The following is a 20,350-nucleotide window of genomic DNA, read 5'->3' as shown; positions in this document are numbered from 1 at the left end:
TTGCATAAAATTTGGGCTCAGGCCATGTAATTCCTACATAGGTTTGGGGCCTCACATTTTGGGCCTATTAATATTATATAAGTCAGTTCGGTTCGGTGCGGTTCGGTTCAAAAAAATCAAAAATCGTAAACCGAATCGAATGTACAGAAAAATATAAACCGAACCGAACCGAACGATTGAAAACTTAAAATACCGACCGAAAACCGTTCGGTTCGGTCGGTTTGGTCTGTCCTTTCGGTTATTCTTTCACCCCTACCGAAACATAAGGCAATAAATATTGTAACAAATGGACACAAAATTACATTTTTGTAAAAGGAGATATAAAATTAATACAAAAGATGTGTAATTTATAATTTAAAAATGTTAAGTGTGGATCCTACATGACATGTGGAACCTATAAGAGATGAGTGATTAGTAAAATTTTGTATCCTAATCCTAATAATATCGCTCTTTATAAATTACTCTTAATTTTTGTATGTGCACATAATCTGATCTGATTATGAGATGTGGATTAAAAGTTTGATTTTTCATATTTTAAAAGCAAAGTGTGGTTAAAGGGAAATTTTATTATATACATTTCAAACTATAGCATTCTTAATAATGTTTTTTTTTTCCCTTTAATTATCATCAAATTTCTTCTTTAACTATAATATTATTTTAAAATTTTAATTATAACTTTCTTTTTATTTTTTTAATTATAATTTAAAAAATATAAAATAATACCATTTTATAGCTGTACAGCTGTATACAAAAATGTATATGGTATGTTTGTAGCCTAATCTTTGAGTTTTTTTTTTTTTTTTTTTAATATTCTAAAAAAAATAATAATAATTTAGAGAATCGATCCACTTTTCAAATTATTTGAGAAATTAACCTACTTTTGAAATCACATTTTGAAAATGCGATTTTGAAATTGAAATTGTATTTTCAACATACAATTTTGAAATTGTATTTTCAACATGCAATTTATGATAACATAGTAAAATTACATGTTCAACATGCGATTTTAAGATGAAATTGTAAGTTAAAAGTACAATTTCAATTTCAAAATTACATTTAAAAAATGTCACTTCAAAAAACAGATTAATTTTCCAAATAATTTGAAAAATGGATTATTTCTCTAAATTGTTTTTTTTTTTTAGAATATTAAAAAAAAAAGTCCCTAATCTTTACCATTGTTGTGTGGAATACATGGTGCCAAGTACCAACAAAACCATACATGATGTCTCCATGCGTTTCAGGGAAGAGAAGTGAGCAAGCGAGACGCGCATAGAATCACATTCATGAAAGAAAGCCCATAACAGAGAGAATAATGAGATCACTGATACGCACAAGAAGAGGCAAAACGATGACATGTCTATGTCTTCTCTCTCAATTACTCTCTTCTAGCACCTCCAACAATTTCTTCAATTCTTCTCTCTCTTTCCATTCTCCAATTCCTCAATCGGTACCTCTCTCTCTCTCTCTCTCTCTCTCTCTCTATATATATATATATATATATCTATATGTATATGTAGCTGTAACTGACTAGTATGACTACAAAGTGATTTCTAGGGTTTGTTGGGTCAATATTCGAGGTCTGCATTTCGTGGGTTGTGTTCGAGCTACGGTGAAGTGAGAGGAATGGCCAATAGACAGGTTTCGACCTTGCAGTGCTTGCAATCTTCGGAATCTATTTCGTACCTGTCGCAGAAGGAAGCAGCCCAGATCGATGACATCCTCATGGGTCCTCTTGGCTTCAGTGTCGATCAGTTAATGGTCAGTCTTCAATTTTATTCTTCACCGCTCTGTTTCCAAGTTCTACTTTTCTATTCAGTTCTTGGTTTTATCAGGAATTATTGGGTTGAAGTCAATTTTATGCAAATCTTTGTGTTATTCTATTTTCAGGAATTGGCTGGTTTGAGTGTTGCTACAGCAATTGCAGAGGTAAACTTTTTTTGGGTTGCCTTGCTTTTTAATGTTTGGTTGTTGCATTTTTTCATTCAATTGTCCTGCATTGTGTGTGCGCGCGCGCAGGGGGGTGTGTGTGAGAGAGAGAGAGAGGGAGAGAGAGAGAGAGAGTTATGCTCATGTGCTGTTGATGACAGTTATTTTGATTCACAAAGCCGTATTTGTATCTTGATGTCATCAGACATGTTGATACTCAATGAGAGTCACTAGTCGTCATCTATGTTGTTTTGATGGTATTATCTTATCTTATTCTTTTATTTGATTCCTTGGACTCCGTTATCACCTGTTGTGAATTCTTTCTCCTTTTGTTTCTAATTATATTTTGTTGTACGCTTGTACTCTTGTGACCTCTTCAATGTATTCTTGAGATAATGAAAAAGTTTTGTTCTAAGATTCTCTTTATTTCCAAACTTTTGTTTACTGAAATTTGCCACCGAAGCAAAACTTTGAACCATGCCCCTTGCTGATGTCTAATTTGAACTCTGTTATCAGAATCTTATGATTTGCGATTCGATTCGTGATTCGTGATTCGATTCACAATTAGATTCGGAATTTTTGCAAAATCGATATAAATCTATGGGTGAATCTATTTTGGAAGTGATTCTCTAGTGAATCGCACGATTCATAATCGATTCACGATTCAATTCAATTTTTACAATTCATGCAATTTTTGAAATTATTGTGTCCAACATATTTTCGACTATTTTATTTTTTATTTTTTTAGTGAGAATGACATAATACAACTTCTAATAGCGTTCAGTACCAAAATAGCCAACATATACTCATGATTTGTTGTTATTTTAATGATCATGGAATTTTTAATAGGATCCAATCCAATCAGATTCAGTCAAGCTCAACATATTTTTAACATTTCTTCTCATTTTTTTTTTTCCTTTAAAAAATTATAATATATCTTTTAAAGATGTTTAAGATTAAAGTTATACTATGAATTATTTATTGCTATTTTATTAAATTGAATATTATATGTGTGAGGTTAGTTCCCTTTTGAAATGTTTTAGGTTTTAAAATAAAAGATTCTAAATAATTCTTTCTTATGATTTGTTCATTGTTACTTAGAAAAGTACGTATGCTTATTGTCTAAAGATCAATATCGTTATTAATTATTATTACTTTAGAAATTGATAGTTTGTGTATTTCGTTATTATATTTATTAGGAATGGTTGATAAGAAATATCTAAAAAAGAAAAAGGTAAGATGATGATCTTACATAGGAACTTTTGTTAATTTCTTACCTATTAAACTACATGATTATCATTGAAAATAATATTTTCATTGATTTAAGTCTAAATATTTCATATTTATAAGATATATTTAACATATAAATATGTAGATATATGTTCGTAAGTAATTTAAAAAAAGTGAACGAATCTTTACGATTCACGATTCGATTCGATTCGATTCGATTCGCGATTCGGTACGAGGTCATTTCGATTCACGATACGAATCCCGATTTGACAACTATGAATTTGAACCAAAGAAAAATATTTTGTTGTATGACACGAAGATAAAACTTTGACAAGTTCTTTTATGACTTCACCTACCTCTTCATGAATAAGATGGTCAAGTTATTGGAACAATCTTGATGGACTAACCTACATGACAGAGATAATTGTGCCTCACCACAGTGATTGAGGCCTATTGTTTGTATTCATAGGAAATGAGATCCAGTTCTAATGTATTATCTGCTTGGTCTTCTTTTTTTGTTCAATGGCGAGTGTAATCGACTATCATGTCATTTATGTGCTCATCTTTTTGTGTGTTTATTCTCTTTCAATGTTTTCAGAAGTTTAATGTAAAAGAATAGTGTTCCTTTGTAGAATTCTTTTATGTAACTGAATATAAATTATGGCTTTATTCTTGGTTGTTGACATGCTGTTGATTGCGTATCGTGGGACAGAATTCACGGCATTAGTATTGCCGTAGGGATATGAGGTGCATGAACTCCCAAACTGAAACATTATAGTTTGAATCAGACTAGACTGGGTACCTTTATGGCAACAGATTTCACTCCTGCATCGTTGTGGACCTTGGTGCTGCAAGATTAGAGTTGTGGCACTTGTTGGATAGAGAGCCTTGTGACTGAATCTTAAGAATATTTTTTTTGATAAATAACTGAATCTTAAGTATATTGCAGTGTGTTGGGAGATAAAGTGGTCTATTTTGCCCTTTGTTCTCTGCAACTAAATATGGGGGCTTAATGGTTCATAATTTTCTAAGTGAGAAATAGTACTTTCTGGAAATTTAAGGGCCTGATTCAATTTTTATGATGCTTACTATGTGTTAATAATGCTTTTGACAGGTCTACAAATCAAGTGAGTATAAGCAAGTTCTTGCGATTTGCGGTCCTGGCAACAATGGTGGTGATGGTCTAGTAGCTGCTCGTCATCTACATCACTTTGGATATAAACCATTTGTTTGTTATCCGAAGCGTACTCCTAAACCTCTTTATGATGGTCTGGTGACTCAGGTATGGCAATGGGACTCAAGTTGAAATATTGGTGACATATTAGTTTACATATATATATATATATTTTTTTTTTTTTGCAGAAGTGCTTATTTGTTGTAGTAATAATTTTGTAGCTGGAATCATTGTCAGTGCCTTTCCTGTCAGTGGAAGATCTGCCCGATGACTTATCAAATGACTTTGATATTCTAGTAGATGCAATGTTTGGGTTCTCATTTCATGGTAATTTCTTTTTTATTAGTTTCTGAGAATTCTTTTCCAGCATCTGCCTTTTCCATTTTCATTCATTCAAAGTTTGTTTTTTTCCCCTGCAAGGGCAGGGAAAGTTTAGAAGATTCCTTTATGTGTTAATCATTATAGTTTGCTATTTTATTGATGATATCTATATTTTCTTATTAAACTTTCTATAAAGAATTTCAGCGAGAGAGCTGAGACAGAATTTAGAAGTCTTTAAATGATGTTGGTAATAAGAATATATAATTATTATGTGTCCTAGAATTGTATGAATGACAATAAGTTTACCACGTCTTTCCCAGCCGTACTTATCACAAAAATCATATCCTTACCAACCATATAATTAGCAACTAGAGCCCCATTCTGTTATTTCTGTCCATTAAAACATGTCTTCACCATAGTTCAAGATCACCTATGTTGTCACAGGCTCATATTAACTTAGGGTTGGTTTGGGATGTCCTAAAAAAGTGCACTTTTTGACTTATTGGTGGGTTTGGGTTGGGTTTGATGTGATGTGTTAGAGAGGTGATGTGATTTAAATAAGATGATGTGACTTAAATAAGATAGTGACTTTTTGACTTTTTGGCTTATTTAGTACATGCCAAACAAGCCCTTAATCTTAATCCTTTTCATTTCGGCATTCCACTTCTTATACAGTCCTCAGTTCATGCTCACTTCCTCTGAGTGGGGCCCAGAGTAATGTTTTATAGTTTGTTTAACTCCAAACAATCTCTATTAGTTAAAATTTTCTTGATCCTTTTTGGACCTACTCCTTGGTGTTTCTTGATGCATTCTAATTTGTAGTGTTATTATTACTAGTTTTCCCATATTTGTGTTAACATTTTCTCTACTGTGTTAGATTGACTTAATTGAGAAAGGAATCCAGCAATTCTGCAAAAAGGAAAGGTTTTTGAGATGACCATATATTGGTCGTCAACATATGGGGACTATGCTATTGCAAGTATGAAAATAGGCTAGAATGAAAGCAATAATCACTTCTGTTGAGCTGCTGGAAGTTAGGCCGAAAATGGAATCTTAGCAAGTCATTTTATTGTAGTTGTAGTTTCTTTGAAAGGTCATGTTATATCGAAAAATAAACAACTCAATGATTAGAAACCCCCGTCTTTTCGGGGTGGTTATGTGTATCCTTTTTATATTTTGGGTTAGTACATTATAGAGATTGTCTAGAAAAAGTAAAGTAATATATGGGTAAGAAGGTGCGTTTAGTTAGGGGTTCTTTTTCTAATCCTGTATAGTATCTCATATTCTGAAATTTATACCTCTAAATCCTTCAGGTATCCCAAGGCCTCCTTTTGATGATCTGATCCAAAGGCTGGTACGTCTTCAAAATCATGATCAAATGCATCAGGAATCACCTGTTGTCTCCATAGATATTCCATCTGGGTGGCATGTTGAAGAAGGAGATATCAGTGGAGAAGGCATTAAACCCAACATGCTGGTATACTTTTGATGGAAACCTGTGGTATACCATGTACTCGACATTTTGGAGTTAACACTTGTCATTTTAGATTACCATACATACAATTATATTTCTACCCATTGAGACAACCCCTTTATGAATGCAAGTTTATATTCTTCTAGGTTTCTTTAACGGCTCCGAAGTTGTGTGCCAAGAAATTTTGTGGTCCGCACCACTTTCTAGGTGGCAGATTTGTTCCACCATCAATTGTAGACAATTATAAGCTTCAACTTCCACCATATCCTGGCACCTCTATGTGTGTCCGAATTGGAAAGCCTCCACAAATTGACATATCAGCTCTGAGAGAGAACTATATTTCTCCTGAGTTTCTTGAGGATCAAGTGGAGGCTGACCCCTTTGATCAGGTATGTTTTCATTCAAAATGAATGTTTGGTCATTAATCTAACTTTTGATTACTTCCACTCTTAATACTACTAGAACTAATATGCAAGAAATTTCAATATTGAATTATAAATTGCTAAAACAATATTTGAGAATAGATTTATAGTGTGATTTGGTGAAAATCTGTGGGCAAAACCTCTTCATTCTGTCATAATAAAAGCTTTAGTTATATTGCAGTTCCAGAAATGGTTTGATGATGCAGTGGCTGCGGGCTTGAAGGAACCAAATGCTATGGCCTTGTCAACTGCTGGAAAGAATGGGAAACCGTAAGTTTCTCTCGTTGGCTAGTTTTCTTTGTTCATTAATACTTGATAGTATTCCATGTTGCATGGACACTTTGGAGCAGACGAACTGAAGTACTCATGTTGTTCCAATAGTTAATGGGTTCTATTTTATTTTTCTCCAAAATGGGATCTTCTGAGTTTCCTTATTTTCTTTTAATTTATCTCTGGCTTATTTAATCTTTGCCTGTTCCTTGAAATATGATTTGTGATCATAAAATATTTGTTTTGTTAAATTCACCATGTCCTTTTTTGTGTGTTTGTGGTAATTTAAACTTTATTTAACACAGAGAAAACACACAAACAAACTGGGGCATACCCCAGGCTGTCAACAAAACTCAGCTAATGACAGATGCCAAGCAGCCTATGAGGCAATCTCCACTTAACACTAAGCTCCTATTAGTGTGATTATCAATTATTCTTTTCCAAGAACTCATTCTATTCCATTGATGCCAAAGTAATTTTTGAAGTTGCCAAGTTATGTCATTTCGATGGACATATTCTTACCATGTTAAATAGTAAGTAGGTATCTAAAATGATCTTTTATATACTGTCCCAATGACATCAGTTGTCTCCATGGATAAAAAAAAATGCTCTTTGTTTAATTATTTTGCTTAAATATTATTTTGAATTTCTAGATGGATAATGTGGCCTTTTTTTTTAAGTAAAATTTATTGACGATTGCAAATTGACCACACATCATGTTATTCTTTACTGCAGTTCATCACGAATTGTGTTGCTAAAAGGAGTTGATAAAGATGGTTTTCTCTGGTTAGTGTTGTGCTTTGACTCTTATAGTAATGATTACAATTTAGGTGCTTTGCTTTGTTTGGTTCTGGTTTTCAGAAAACAGTTTTCAGAAAATTTTACTTTTTTATTTTCTGTATTTTAATGTTTTCAATGATTTTTTTTAATATTTTAAGCAATTGTTTTTAATATTTTAGACACATCCAACATAAATACACTTAAAAAGTATAATATTTGTAAAAAAAATCTTTAAAAATTACACTAAATACCAAAAAATACAAAATAAATACGAAAATTCATTACATTTTTTGTATTTTTGTGTATTTATTAATTTTTTAAAATATTTTTTCACAAATAGTTTACTATTTGGATACATCTAAATAATGTGCATCAAAAAAAGTAAAAAATTTCTTAAAATTTACAAAAATTTCACTAAAAATAAAAAAAAAACACGAAAAACAAAAAACTCAGTTTTCAAAAAACTGAATTTAGAAAACTGAAACCAAACACTGATATTTTCGTATCTGTTATGCCATTATGCAGGTACACCAACTATGAAAGCCGAAAGGCTCATGAAATATCTGAAAATCCTCATGCATCACTGCTATTTTACTGGGATGGTCTAAATCGCCAGGTAAACCATTTTTTTCATTGTAATGCCATCAAACTATTGTGAAGCAAAGGGGTGTGTAAGTAGGGTGCTTTGATGTTCCCGTTCATTGTGCAAAGCAAAATGTTATTTAATTCTTTGATGGAATTGTAATGACGTGTGTTTACTATTTTAATCCTTTCTGGAATAGATAATGCTGGTTAAGTAATTCATTTTAATTTTAGAATCACTTTGAACACATAATCGGACTGAAAAACTGTGAATGAACCACTCAACTCTTTAATGTGAATGGATAATCTGGACGACATGCCATGAGCCTTGATCTTCTATAGAGGATTCCTGGTGTGTACAAATTGGGTAAAATGTTGCTTTGCATGTCTATCCATCTAATTTTATAGTTAGTATGAATAAGAGGCTGACACTGGCATGGAGATGATGCCCTAGATGGGGTACTCAACAATCAAATATACTTCCACTACCTGGTTAGTCCCTCAAAAAAGAATAGGGGAAATTATGGTTAAGGAGGTCTTAATTAAGAACATGCAACCTAATTTCCTTTTACTCTGGCAACTGCTTAAAATACTGCAAGTGAGACGTCGGTTCTAATGATTCCAATATTTTTTTTTTGATTGGCATTGGGGTGTCCGGATCAAAGCCCCACTAATCCTAGGGGTGCACAGGCCCCCCTTGGCAAGGAGTTTTTCGCAAGTGCACTACGGTTAATTTAAGAGTTTTCTGCTAGTCCGATGGCTCCAAGAAATTGTTAGCACCTAAGAGGTTTCGATCTCTAAACCTTAGAGGGGGCACGCCCCCATGACCTAAGCCCTTTCCACCAGGCCAACTGCTTGGGGTTCTAAATGATTCCAATATTGAAACATCAAATTAAGAACAATCAATAATTATCAACCAAATCCACACATAATTCCTCAATAGACAATGATAAAACAGTATAAGAGACGCACAATTTACGTGGAAACCTTATGAGACAATTATCTCACAGGATGAAAACCACGATCCCAAGTTCCAACACCAAATTTCACTAGATCAATGAATCAACCAATTATAAGACTCAAATAGGAATTACAAAACCTCACCCAAGCTTATACCTATAGTTGAGCCTCACCGCAAGCTTCAAGAAGCTAGATCTCCGCTCAAAAGCGGTCTTGCAAGCACAAGCACTGTTGATCCAAAATTCTCCATGAAGCTTTGAGCTCCAATCTCCAAATCAATGGCTTCGATCTTCAATCAATCTAGAGAGAAATAAAGATAGAAATCATGAACCCATCTCTAGATTGAAAATCCCATCAATGGATTCTTGAAGCACAAGCTTTAATCACCCAAGAAGAGAGAGAAAATGTAGAAAATGTATCTAAGCTTGTATTCCCAAATCTCTACCAAAAAGATGAGATCAAATTTGTTCAAAAAATAGTTAAGGGGCAAAAGAGTCACAAAAAGCTCAAAAACGTGCGAGCTACAAGTTGTCAGTGCTCGAGCAGCTGTTGAGCACCTATCGAGTGTGCTTTACAGGAATACCAGCACTCGAGCCCCTGTAGAGCGCGAAGCAAGCGTATAATACAAGAGTTCCAGTGCTCGAGCGACTGTAGAGCGCACGTCGAATGGAACATGCAGCAATGCCAGCGCTTGAGCAGCTGTTGAGCTCGAAGCGAGCAGCCAACTCAGGAGTTGCAGCGCTCGAGTGACTGTCGAGTTCTATCGAGCGGGCCTTGCAGGAAAACCAGAGCTCGAGCGACTGTAGGGCAGAAATCGAACGCAAATAAAAAAACAGGTGTGTCAAGTGTGGCTGGGTCACAAACCTTTCAGACTTGGGAAGTTTCTTCCACCAACGGGTACCCAAGTAAGAAGAAGAGCTCAACTAAGACTCAACTCCAAAACAAGAAAACCCCTAAAACTCAGACTCGGACGTTTGTCAATTGGAAATCAGCCTTCTAAAACTAACAAATATGAACATGGTAATACACTGAAAATCATTAGCTTGTGGTTGTCACGCTTCCAACTACAGTCTAATCTAATATGAGGTTTACTTTCATCACTGTAAAATATTGTAGTTCTAATAAAGCATACATCTTCAATTATCAAATATTTTAATTGTCGTGTTAATGTTTATGATGATAACAATGCATAATGCATACCTCTTGAAATCATGTTTGTGGACAAAACCTAGCAAACAATAATGTGACTTTCAGGTAAGAGTGGAAGGATTTGTGGAGAAAGTTTCTGATGAAGAATCTGAGCGGTACTTCCACAGCCGTCCTCGAGGAAGTCAAATTGGAGCAATAGTTAGTATGCAGGTTTGTATTACTATAGTCAAATTGTATTGCTCTACCTCCTTTTCCGTGCACAGTATATGATGTTTACATAAACTAAACCTATCTAATTTGTCTCTAGAGCACAGTAATTCCTGGACGGCATATTCTCCACCAAGAATACAAAGAATTAGAGGAAAAATTCTCTGACGGGTCAGTGAGCTGTAATTTTGCCTGTCTTGTGAATCTACTTTGCTGAATTTGGTGTGCTAACATGCTGTTAAACCTCTGCTGAGATTTTGAATATCCATCCCAAATCCAGTTTCTGTGATTACCATCTGAACGAAGTATTAACTATAAACATCTTTATGTGTGTTGATATGTGTGTAAGGTGTGGTGTGGTGTGTTTGTCTGTTTCCACAATTACCAGCTGAATAAAATATTATATTTGAATGAGGGTTTTAGGGTTGCAATCTTTGTCTGCATTATTTACACATAGCTGCCTCTCTCGCTCTCTCTCTACATATACATATACAGACACGCATACATGAAAACCTGCATTTTCATGCTTGCCAACCCAAGCTTCTACTGTGACACTAAGCAATGGCACCTTGTATGTGTGTGTGTGCACATGAGGATGCGTGTATAGGTATTATATTCTGCCATTTGATTGAAAATCATTGAGTGGGTCACTTCTGAATCATTGTCTTCTATGATGACTACTGCATTTTCTTTGTCATTCTGAACTGGCTCCAATACCATGCAAGAAATTCTAATATTTTATTTTTTAATCTGCAGTAGTTTGATCCCCAAACCCAAACACTGGGGAGGATACAGGCTTAAACCAGTGGCTTTTGAGTTTTGGCAAGGACAGAAATCACGCTTGCATGATAGGTACTTTTATATTTGTTTCCTCTTTCTAAAATTTCATATGATTGGTTATTGTGCATAAAAAGCAACCAGTCTGAAATTCAGTGTTAGCTGGTTTATATATAAACCATGTTTGTTCTATCCTCGTTTTTGTGATTCTAAAACAATTCAAGGTTGATTTGGATTGTTAGCTAGTAATGCATCCGATGGTATCATTGATGGTGCCATCATTGTCTGTAGTGTACCGTTTGTTTCTAAAATCACCATTTAAATGTTGCAAAACATTGGTATGTGCTGTTTGTGTTTAAATGTTGCTAAACATGGGTGTTTTCTGGGTTTTGTTGTGGCCCAACTTTAGCTCAAGTTCTTTGACAATCTTGGATCTGAGCTTATGCATGTGTAGATGTCATAAATCTAGATCATTGTTGACATCCTACTACTAATCTGTGCAAAGAAATTTATGGAATCCCCAAATCACATGGGTTCTGGAATATATTCCTCTTTAATGTTCCACAGGCCAAAGCTTTGGCCTTGTTGATGGCCTTCAGTTTGGTAACAAAATAGACTAACAAGAAACAACCACCGGAGTGATTGAGAAGAATATGAGATGGACTCAAAAGAAGTTTGGAAACTTGAGAAGAATTTTGACATTATGGAATTTTCTCTATTTGGTCCCTGAGAAAGTTTAGGAAGAAACTTCAAAGTCAAAATATATTTTATTGTTTAGAACCTGGTAAAAAGGAAAAAAAAAAAAAAAAAAAAAAAAAAAACTATTAACCCAATTACTTTGCTAATTTGATTACTCAAAATTTAATTCTCATTGATTTTCCAAATGGAATGAAAATGTTTCAATGTTGGAAAACCTTATATCTTTTAAAGATTTGCAAGTAATTTAAGATTGTGTTGTTTATCATTCTCAAAAGTGTAATGGTCGAGATACCAGACTGTTTTGTAAGAGTTTCATACTAAATGCAGGAGATGGTATCAAATTTTTGAAATAATTGAGAAAGTTAATGGAAAACTTAGAAAACAATGTCCAAATGGACTCCAAGAAGTTTAGAAACTCGTGAAGAATCTTGACAATTTAGGAACATTGAATTCAAAATTCTAAATGTGTGTATGTTTTATTGTATAGGACCTGGTTAAAATAAAACAATAAACACTTCAATTGAGCCTCTAAAACAATTACTATGCTGATTAGATTACTCAAAATTTAATCCTTTCCTTCCCAAATGGAATGCAAATGTTTCAACTATGGAAAACCTTCTATCTTTTTAAGATCCGTGTGTTTTTTAATATTGTGTTTCTTTATCGTTCTGAAAGTGTAAAGGCCGAGATACAAAACTGTTATATAATTATAATTTATAATTTGAGTTTCATGCTAATTGAAGTTTGCACCTGGGAACAGACCTCAGGTAACTATTGTTTCTGTACATGATGGTGAATACCCCTGGTAATATTCAATTTCATTCCTTTGACAGGATACGATATTCCCCTGAAATGATTGACGGAAAAAGAGTATGGAAAATTGATCGGTTAGCACCCTGACTAGTATTCTCAGCATCTTCATTATAAAGTTCGTCATTGGGTATTTTTCCATGCTGCCTTTCATTTATTTTCTGTAAGTAGAGACACTCGTGCATTTGCAATATCAGTGGGATGTACCAGTTTATGTATTCTTGGTGGTACTTTTGTAATTTGTTGTATACATGAGAGAAAATATCGCAATTCAACTAGTACATTTTCTATGGAATATACTTTAAATCTGTTTGGTATCATTTTCATTTTTCTGTTTTCATATTTCGAAAAATATAGAAAACTTGTTTTTAGTAAAGAAACACTAAAAATTAGCTTTTAAATTTTCGAAAGCTGTTTTTGCACAAATGGAGGAAACGATGGATGTTTTCAAACTTTTTATTATTATTTTATTCTGAAAACAAGAAAAACATACCAAACAAAATTAATCTGTTGGGATAAGAACATTCTTTTTTGAGTGAGTGCAGTTAGATTATATCTTTTATCTGATTCTGGATAATTACCTACTAAACAGTGTAATACAATGTGTGACTTCTGCTATTTTATAGCCCAACAGGTTGCCAAAACCATAGTAGGGATATATATCAATGGATTGAGAAACACCTAATTGAAGAGGGAAACATTGAAATGACAGAAAGTAAATTTTTATCTTTTGATCCATAGTTGGGTCAATGATTATATTGAGATGGTGGGTAGCCCAACCTGTGGCTGTGTCTATTGTTTCTTCACTCATTCTATTATCGAATTAAAATATAGAATGTGTCACAAAAATATAATGATTACTGTTTTGAATGTGTATCCCTCTATAACTTGGTTTAATCCCAACCTTCTATTATATTTTTTATGAATCATTATGCGTTCTTAGTATTGCTATTGTTTCGTTGCATAATAACCCTCCTCTACAGGGTGATCATCATGTTTCTCTTCAACTTATTACATATAAAATTTTAATGTTGTGCTTCGAAAGGCTGGCTTAGGGGTGGTTTGAGATGTTTCAAATAAGTGTATTTTTTGACTTTTTATAAATAAATGTAGAAAAGTAGAAAAAGTAGATAGAAAAGTAGAGAAGAGATGTTGATAGATGTTGGTTGATGTGACCTAAATAAGGATATGTATGTAAAAAAAATATTTTTTTAGTGCATGCCAAACACCTACTTAGTAAGTTTGGTTAGTATAATCGAACATTCAACGATATTTCCTAAATTCGAATCCAAAATCCCTCTCTAGTAATGGTACAATTAGTTGAGTTATACTCAAGTTCGGCTAAATAGATATTCACAGCAGGTACATGGATTGGATTTGTGCAACTCTCTCTCCCTACCTCACATTATATGTGGGCTTTAGCTTTGGGGGCAGATAGTACAAAGCCAAATTTTTAATGGAGGATTCATGATAGTAATGCTTTCGTTGATCATTTTTCAACTAGACGATCACGTCAAAGAGATTTATCATGTGATAGAAAGATACATTTAGATTTCTTGTTGCAAGGTTTTCTCCACCACATTATTATGCCAAAGAGACTCATTGTGTGGTAAAAAAAGCCTTTCAGACACACTACAACAGATAAGACTTTTAACGATTAATTACTTTAGTCCTTAAAATTATTATTTTGGTCTTTGATTATTTTGATTTTTAGCGACTAATTTTCAAAGCGTTGCTAAAAGTGAAAATTGGCGACCAATTTTATACTGCCACAAAATGTTTGATTTTGCAGAACTAAAATATTTCGTTGCTAATATTTTGTCTCAAAATGTCTCAATTTGATTGCGAAATACAAAATAGTGACATTTTTAACAACAATTATTTTTGGTCGCTAAAGGATAAATGACTCGCTGCTGTATATTTTCGTCACTAAAAGTCAGTTTAAAAAACATTTTATAACCATTTAATTTGATAGCTAAAAATTCACAAAAATTAAATTTATCATCCAACCATAACATTAAAAAAAATAAAAAATAAAATAAAAATTGACATTCACACATCAAAGCATTCTATTCAATGAGTACATAGAAAGCAAAATTTTACAAAAATTTAAACAAATTAAATTACACCTTTAGAAATGGATACATATCTATTATCCACTGATTCAGTCTTGTAAAGCAAAAATAAGACAATAATATCAATTAAATCGTTGTGATAAAGATCAAAGAACAAGGAGCAAAAAAAAAAAAACACTTGAATATATAAAATCTCATCCGCGTGTGTTTAAAATACAAAAAAAAACACTTGAATATGTGACATATTTGGATATGGGATTCAGCCTCCCATGCAAAAATAATAATAATAATAATAAGAAAAAAAGTAGTTCAACTTACAATTGAACAAGGTATGTTTAAATTTACATTCTAAATTAATTAAAATAGATTTTATTTCTTTACTTCAGGCAAAAGTTTGCTAATATTTAAGTTGGAAAAGAAATGGTTTCCAATCATAACTTTTTGTTAAAATATGAGGTTAACATTATTTTTTGTAGACATGACAGGAAAATTTAAAGGTGTGATTGACAATGCCAAACAACACTTGAATATATGGTTTGTAAAGTATGTTCAAAATTAATATGTTTATTTAAATAAAATTTACCAAAAAACACAAGTTAGGTATGGAAGCTGTGTAAATTTGCATATTGCTGTTTGACCACATGTCATGTCTATATAATTGACAAAAGATTACAGAAATCATCCCACTAATGTAGAATTTATTGGAATAAATCATATTATTTGGACAAGACTGGTATGTAGATATGCTTAGATTAAGGTATTTTTTATTGCAATTGTAATTTATTTTAACTTCAAAGATGGTAAGTTTTAAGGTTGTATTTGGATTATGAATTTGCGTATTTAAAAAAAAAAAAAAATTAAAAATTAAAAAGTGAGAAGAATTTGAATGTAATGCAAGTCACTTCTTTTTTCTTCCTATTTTCTTTTAAATTTTCAAATTTCTATCCGAATTCATAATCCAAAAGCACTGCACAGATGAAATCTAAAGATACTTGTCTTTAGTTTTGAATAATATATATATATATATATATTTCTATAATATTTAAATTATTCATAAATTATAAAGAAGTTGCAATCCCCACCAAACACCCATATAATTCAACTTGATAATCAATCTTTTTTGTCATATTCTTTTCTTTAATAAGAGAGCAAAATCATTTGTAATCAAACATGGAGACTTTATTTTATTCCATTCCATGTAGGTGTAAATAAATAAAGCCTAACCTTCTAGTATTTTGGAGGTTTCTTTAATGGTTTCTTGTTTCTTGGTAATATCATGTATGGTTGTTTAGGTTTAATTGAAAGTGTTGAGGGTGATTGAGGTACACCCTGACATTATTTATCTTTTTAAACTTTAATCTCTATTATCTTTACTTTTAAACTCTTTACTAATTTTAAATTAAGAAAAAAACTCTTTACTAGTTTGATTGTCGAATGACCATTGATAAAGATTACTCTTGACGTTTCAAAGGGCTTTGTTTTGCAAGGTTTATTGAAGATAAAGATGTAGCCTGTTGGGGATTTTTTAAAAATAAAATGGTTTTTTTTTTTTTCTTTCAAAACCTTCCTTATTCTTTAGAAAGCTCTTTTAGCTTTGTGATTTATTTCATATCGAAAAGAGATGGCTTAATAAATATCTACATGGAGTACTCTTTTGAATAATGAAATGTGAAAAAGGTGCTAGAGCGTATGTTCACACACTTTGCACGAATGCATCGGCGCAAGGAGCAATTAGGGCGCTTTCCTATTTGCTCTAGAAAGTTTGGTGGCAATGACGTGGCAAGTCTATAATGCACATGTGGTAGGTGGCACAACCAACCAAATGGTTGTGTCCATTCACAATCAATTCAATTGTGACCGTTGATCTTCTATCCGCACGATCATGCGGTGCAGATTGCATCCACTCGCTATTAGGTGTGTCTCATTGTGGTACCCATTTGGCTAGGACTAGATCCAGACCGTCAGAACTTGATCTACCGGTTAGATCTGATCATGTGCGACCAAAGATCATGATCCTTCCGATCGAGTGCATCCAGGCTTATAAATAGATCTGCGATCAAGCCATTCAATCTATCCAAAATTCCAAAGCATTAGAATCTCAGAGATCAATTTTGAAATTTGGTTCTCTCTCTCTCTCTATTTCAATTTTTCAATGAAGAGCTTTCTACTTTTTGATATTCTGTTTAACTGTAGAAACAAAATATCGGACCCCGATTTTTCAAAAAGAATTTTTTGATAAATCATTCTTGCTAGTTAACTTATTTATAGGCGTTAGAATGTGTCTTATGTATTTAACCCAAAGATATTTATATAGTGATACATTTTAGAATATCCGAAAATGTTGTTAGAAGTAATTTGCAGTCTATTATTATGAGATTATAATTATTGTCTATATATAATTAATTAATATTATATTAAAGTTTAGAGACATTAGATTGTGTTCTATATATTTATTCTAAAGGTGTTTATATAGTAATGTATTTTGATACATCTAATTAGAGTATTATTAAAGTTTATTTACAACATATTCTGGTGAGACTATAATAATTGCACAAGTTAAGTATACCAATTATATTTATTAACTTCCCCCGCCAAGTTAGGTAAAGAAGCTGTGTAAATTTGGATATTGTTGTTTGACCACATGTCATGTCTATATAATTGACAAAAGATTACAGAAATCATCTCACTAATGTAGAATTTATTGGAATAAATCATATTAATTGGACAAGATTAGTATGTAGATATGCTTGGATTAAGGTATATTTATTACAATTACAATTGTAATTTATTTTAAGCTCAAAGCTGATAAGTTCTAAAGTTATATTTTGATCATCAATTTGAGTATTTAAAAAGGAAAAAATAAAAAGTGAGGAGAATGTAAATGTAGTGTAAATTACTTATTTTCCCCATATTTTCTTTTAAATTTTTATCAGAATTCATGATCTAAAAGCACTGCGCAAGTGAAATCTAAAGATACTTTTTTTCAATTTTTAAATAATATATATATATATATATTTCTATAATTATTCATAAATTATAAAGAAGTCGTAATCTCCACCAAACACATCCATGTAATTCAACTTGATGATTAGCCTGTTTTGGCATATTCTTTTCGTTAATAAGAGAGCAAAGTCTTTTGTAATCAAACATAGAGACTTTGCTTTATTCCATTCCAGCTAGGTGTAAATAAGTAAAGCCTAGCCTTCCAATATTTTGGAGGTTTCTTTAATGGTTCTTGCTTGTTGGTCTTATCATGTATTGGTTAGGTTTAATTGGAAGTGTTGAGTGTGATTGAGGTATACCCTGACATTATTTCTCTTTTCAAACATTATTCTCTATTATCTTTATATTTAAACTCTTTACTAATTTTAAATTAAAAAAAAAAAAAAAAAAAAAACCCTCTTTACAAATTTTGATTGTGGAACGACCATTGATAAAGATTACTCTTGAAGGTCTATTGAAAATAAAGATGTAGACATCTACCCCAAGTCCAGTCCATAATCTACCCACTTATTGATACATTTTTATTTTATTTATTTTTAACATTAAGTAGGATGCTATGTAAGAATTTATTCTTAATTAGACTGTCATTGACTATATTTTATTTTATTCGTGAAAAACGGATTGAAAGTGATTCAGATGGATTGATTAGTTTGAACCCAAAATTGATATTGTGATCCATAAAATTTTGGGCAATGGTTCATCTTAATATATTTTATATTTTTTTGATTGAACTGAAAATAACAAACAGACAAAGTTCAAGAGGCCAGCTAGTGGTTAACTATGTTCCCAACAAACGTACTTACAAACAACTAGGTAGGTCTGTAAAAACTAGCAAAGGACCTTGATTGATTACAACCATGTTAGCAAGTGTCAGCACATGAGTTTCCCTTTCGTTGAATGTGGTTCAGGGAGCATTCACATCCTTCCATGTTTGTTTGGGCGGACTGGATTAGCATTCCCATGACTAATAGTCCTAGGATTACGAATCCGTTGGATTATGTATCCTATCTTAACTAATAGTCAAGTTTAAAATAATTAGTTCGTACTTTAATTGTTTAATCAAACATCGGATTAATAATTTTATTGGACTATTAGTCCAATCCCAAACTTATGTCTACCCAAACAAACATGACCTTAATGTCTTCCAGCAAAACTCTTTGAGGGAAATTGAGACAAGTCACTCATTTGATTAAATTAATTAACGGTTCTGAATCAGATTTGATGATGTCTTTCTTCATACCTTTCTCAAAAATGCTAGTTGGACCTCTATATATGTGGAGGGGTAAGATTTGTTTCAAATTGTTTGTATTTTTTAATAGGAGGGTCTAGTGATTATTTTATTTAAGGCTGGTCCCATATATATATATATATATAGATGTAGATCAAAGAATTGTCAATCCTATTGAAAGACAACGTAAACAATTGAAGGAGGAAAAGAGTCAATATTAGGATTTTTCAATCATGAAAACCATTTCTTAATATCTTATGGGGATGGCGAAATTAAACAATATGTATTTAAATGTATTTTTTGTTGATTAGTTTATTTAGACTCAGGGTGGTTGTCGTACCCCTTGCATAGCAACCGCTATTGTGTAGCCAAATGAGCTCGTTTTGGGGCCCATTTTGATGATCTGAATCGTTCACATTTTAGAGTACATCGAGTAATCTGACATCGTTAACATTTTCATCCATTTACATTTGTATTAATTTTACAGCGAATTACACTAACAGTCCCTATAGTTTGGTGTTTGTGTTATTTTGGTGCCTGACTTTTCAATTGTAACACATTTGACCCTTAATTAAAGGTAAGTTACAAATACCTCTCTTAATATTTGTTTTAAAAAAAATTATTTTATATAATTAGAAAATTATAAATACCTCACTGTTAAAAAAAAATTATTTAACATAATTAATTAAAAAAATAAAATTCTTAACTGTTCTCCTCTACAATGATAAAATTACTTAAATTATTAATTGAAATAAATTTTTGACATCATTAAAAATTATTAAATTGTTGAATTTCAAGTCTACTTTAATTTCAGGTCTACTTTAATAATTTAAATTGTTAATATGTAAAATTTATTAAATAAATTATTTTTACAAATAATTATATTAATTAAATATCGATAGACACTTGATCAACTTACATTTAAGTTTGTGATTTAATTGTAATTACCATTGAAACAAATGCAAGTTGATCGAGTACATCATATCTGTAAAAAATCACGTTAATTGGATATCAATAACCACTTGATCAATTTATATTTGTGTGATTTATTTTTAAAATCATAATTATTATTAAAATAAATATAATTTAATCAAATAATTATAATTATCTAACCGATATAAATTTTTATAAAAATAATATATTTAATAAACAATACCTATAAAACCATTTGAATCATGGAGGTAGACGCGAAGTTGAGCCCTCTACGGCTCAATAATGACACCGTTCAAGTTGATTTCGGAGGAAATCTGTGGGCTTTCCAAA

General features: G+C 32.0%; 1 protein-coding gene across 3 annotated transcripts; it reads left to right on the top strand.

Moving 5' to 3' along the window:
- The first annotated feature begins 1,171 nt into the window (after positions 1 to 1,171).
- Positions 1,172 to 13,101, top strand: LOC114289217 (pyridoxine/pyridoxamine 5'-phosphate oxidase 1, chloroplastic). 3 transcript variants are annotated; one of them, XM_082874217.1, is made up of 14 exons: positions 1,172 to 1,447; positions 1,555 to 1,758; positions 1,888 to 1,926; positions 4,271 to 4,438; positions 4,552 to 4,657; positions 5,965 to 6,128; positions 6,272 to 6,514; positions 6,729 to 6,817; positions 7,553 to 7,603; positions 8,123 to 8,213; positions 10,394 to 10,498; positions 10,596 to 10,666; positions 11,252 to 11,347; positions 12,805 to 13,101. In XM_082874217.1, the coding sequence occupies exons 1-14, from the start codon at positions 1,313 to 1,315 to the stop codon at positions 12,869 to 12,871; spliced, it is 1,629 nt and encodes a 542-aa protein (XP_082730343.1). In that variant the 5' UTR covers positions 1,172 to 1,312; the 3' UTR covers positions 12,872 to 13,101. The 3 variants fall into 3 exon arrangements, 2 of the variants coding, with proteins under 2 accessions (XP_082730343.1, XP_082730344.1); XM_082874218.1 differs by having other exon boundaries at positions 1,545 to 1,758; XR_014332655.1 differs by lacking the exon at positions 10,596 to 10,666.
- Positions 13,102 to 20,350: the final 7,249 nt, after the last annotated feature.

The sequence above is a fragment of the Camellia sinensis genome, chromosome 6 (genome assembly GCF_055761805.1).
Source record: "Camellia sinensis isolate YWXY chromosome 6, ASM5576180v1, whole genome shotgun sequence".
NCBI classification, from domain to species: domain Eukaryota; kingdom Viridiplantae; phylum Streptophyta; class Magnoliopsida; order Ericales; family Theaceae; genus Camellia; species Camellia sinensis.
The sequence above is the reverse complement of the archived record's forward strand: the minus strand, read 5'-3'. Positions and strand labels throughout refer to the sequence as shown.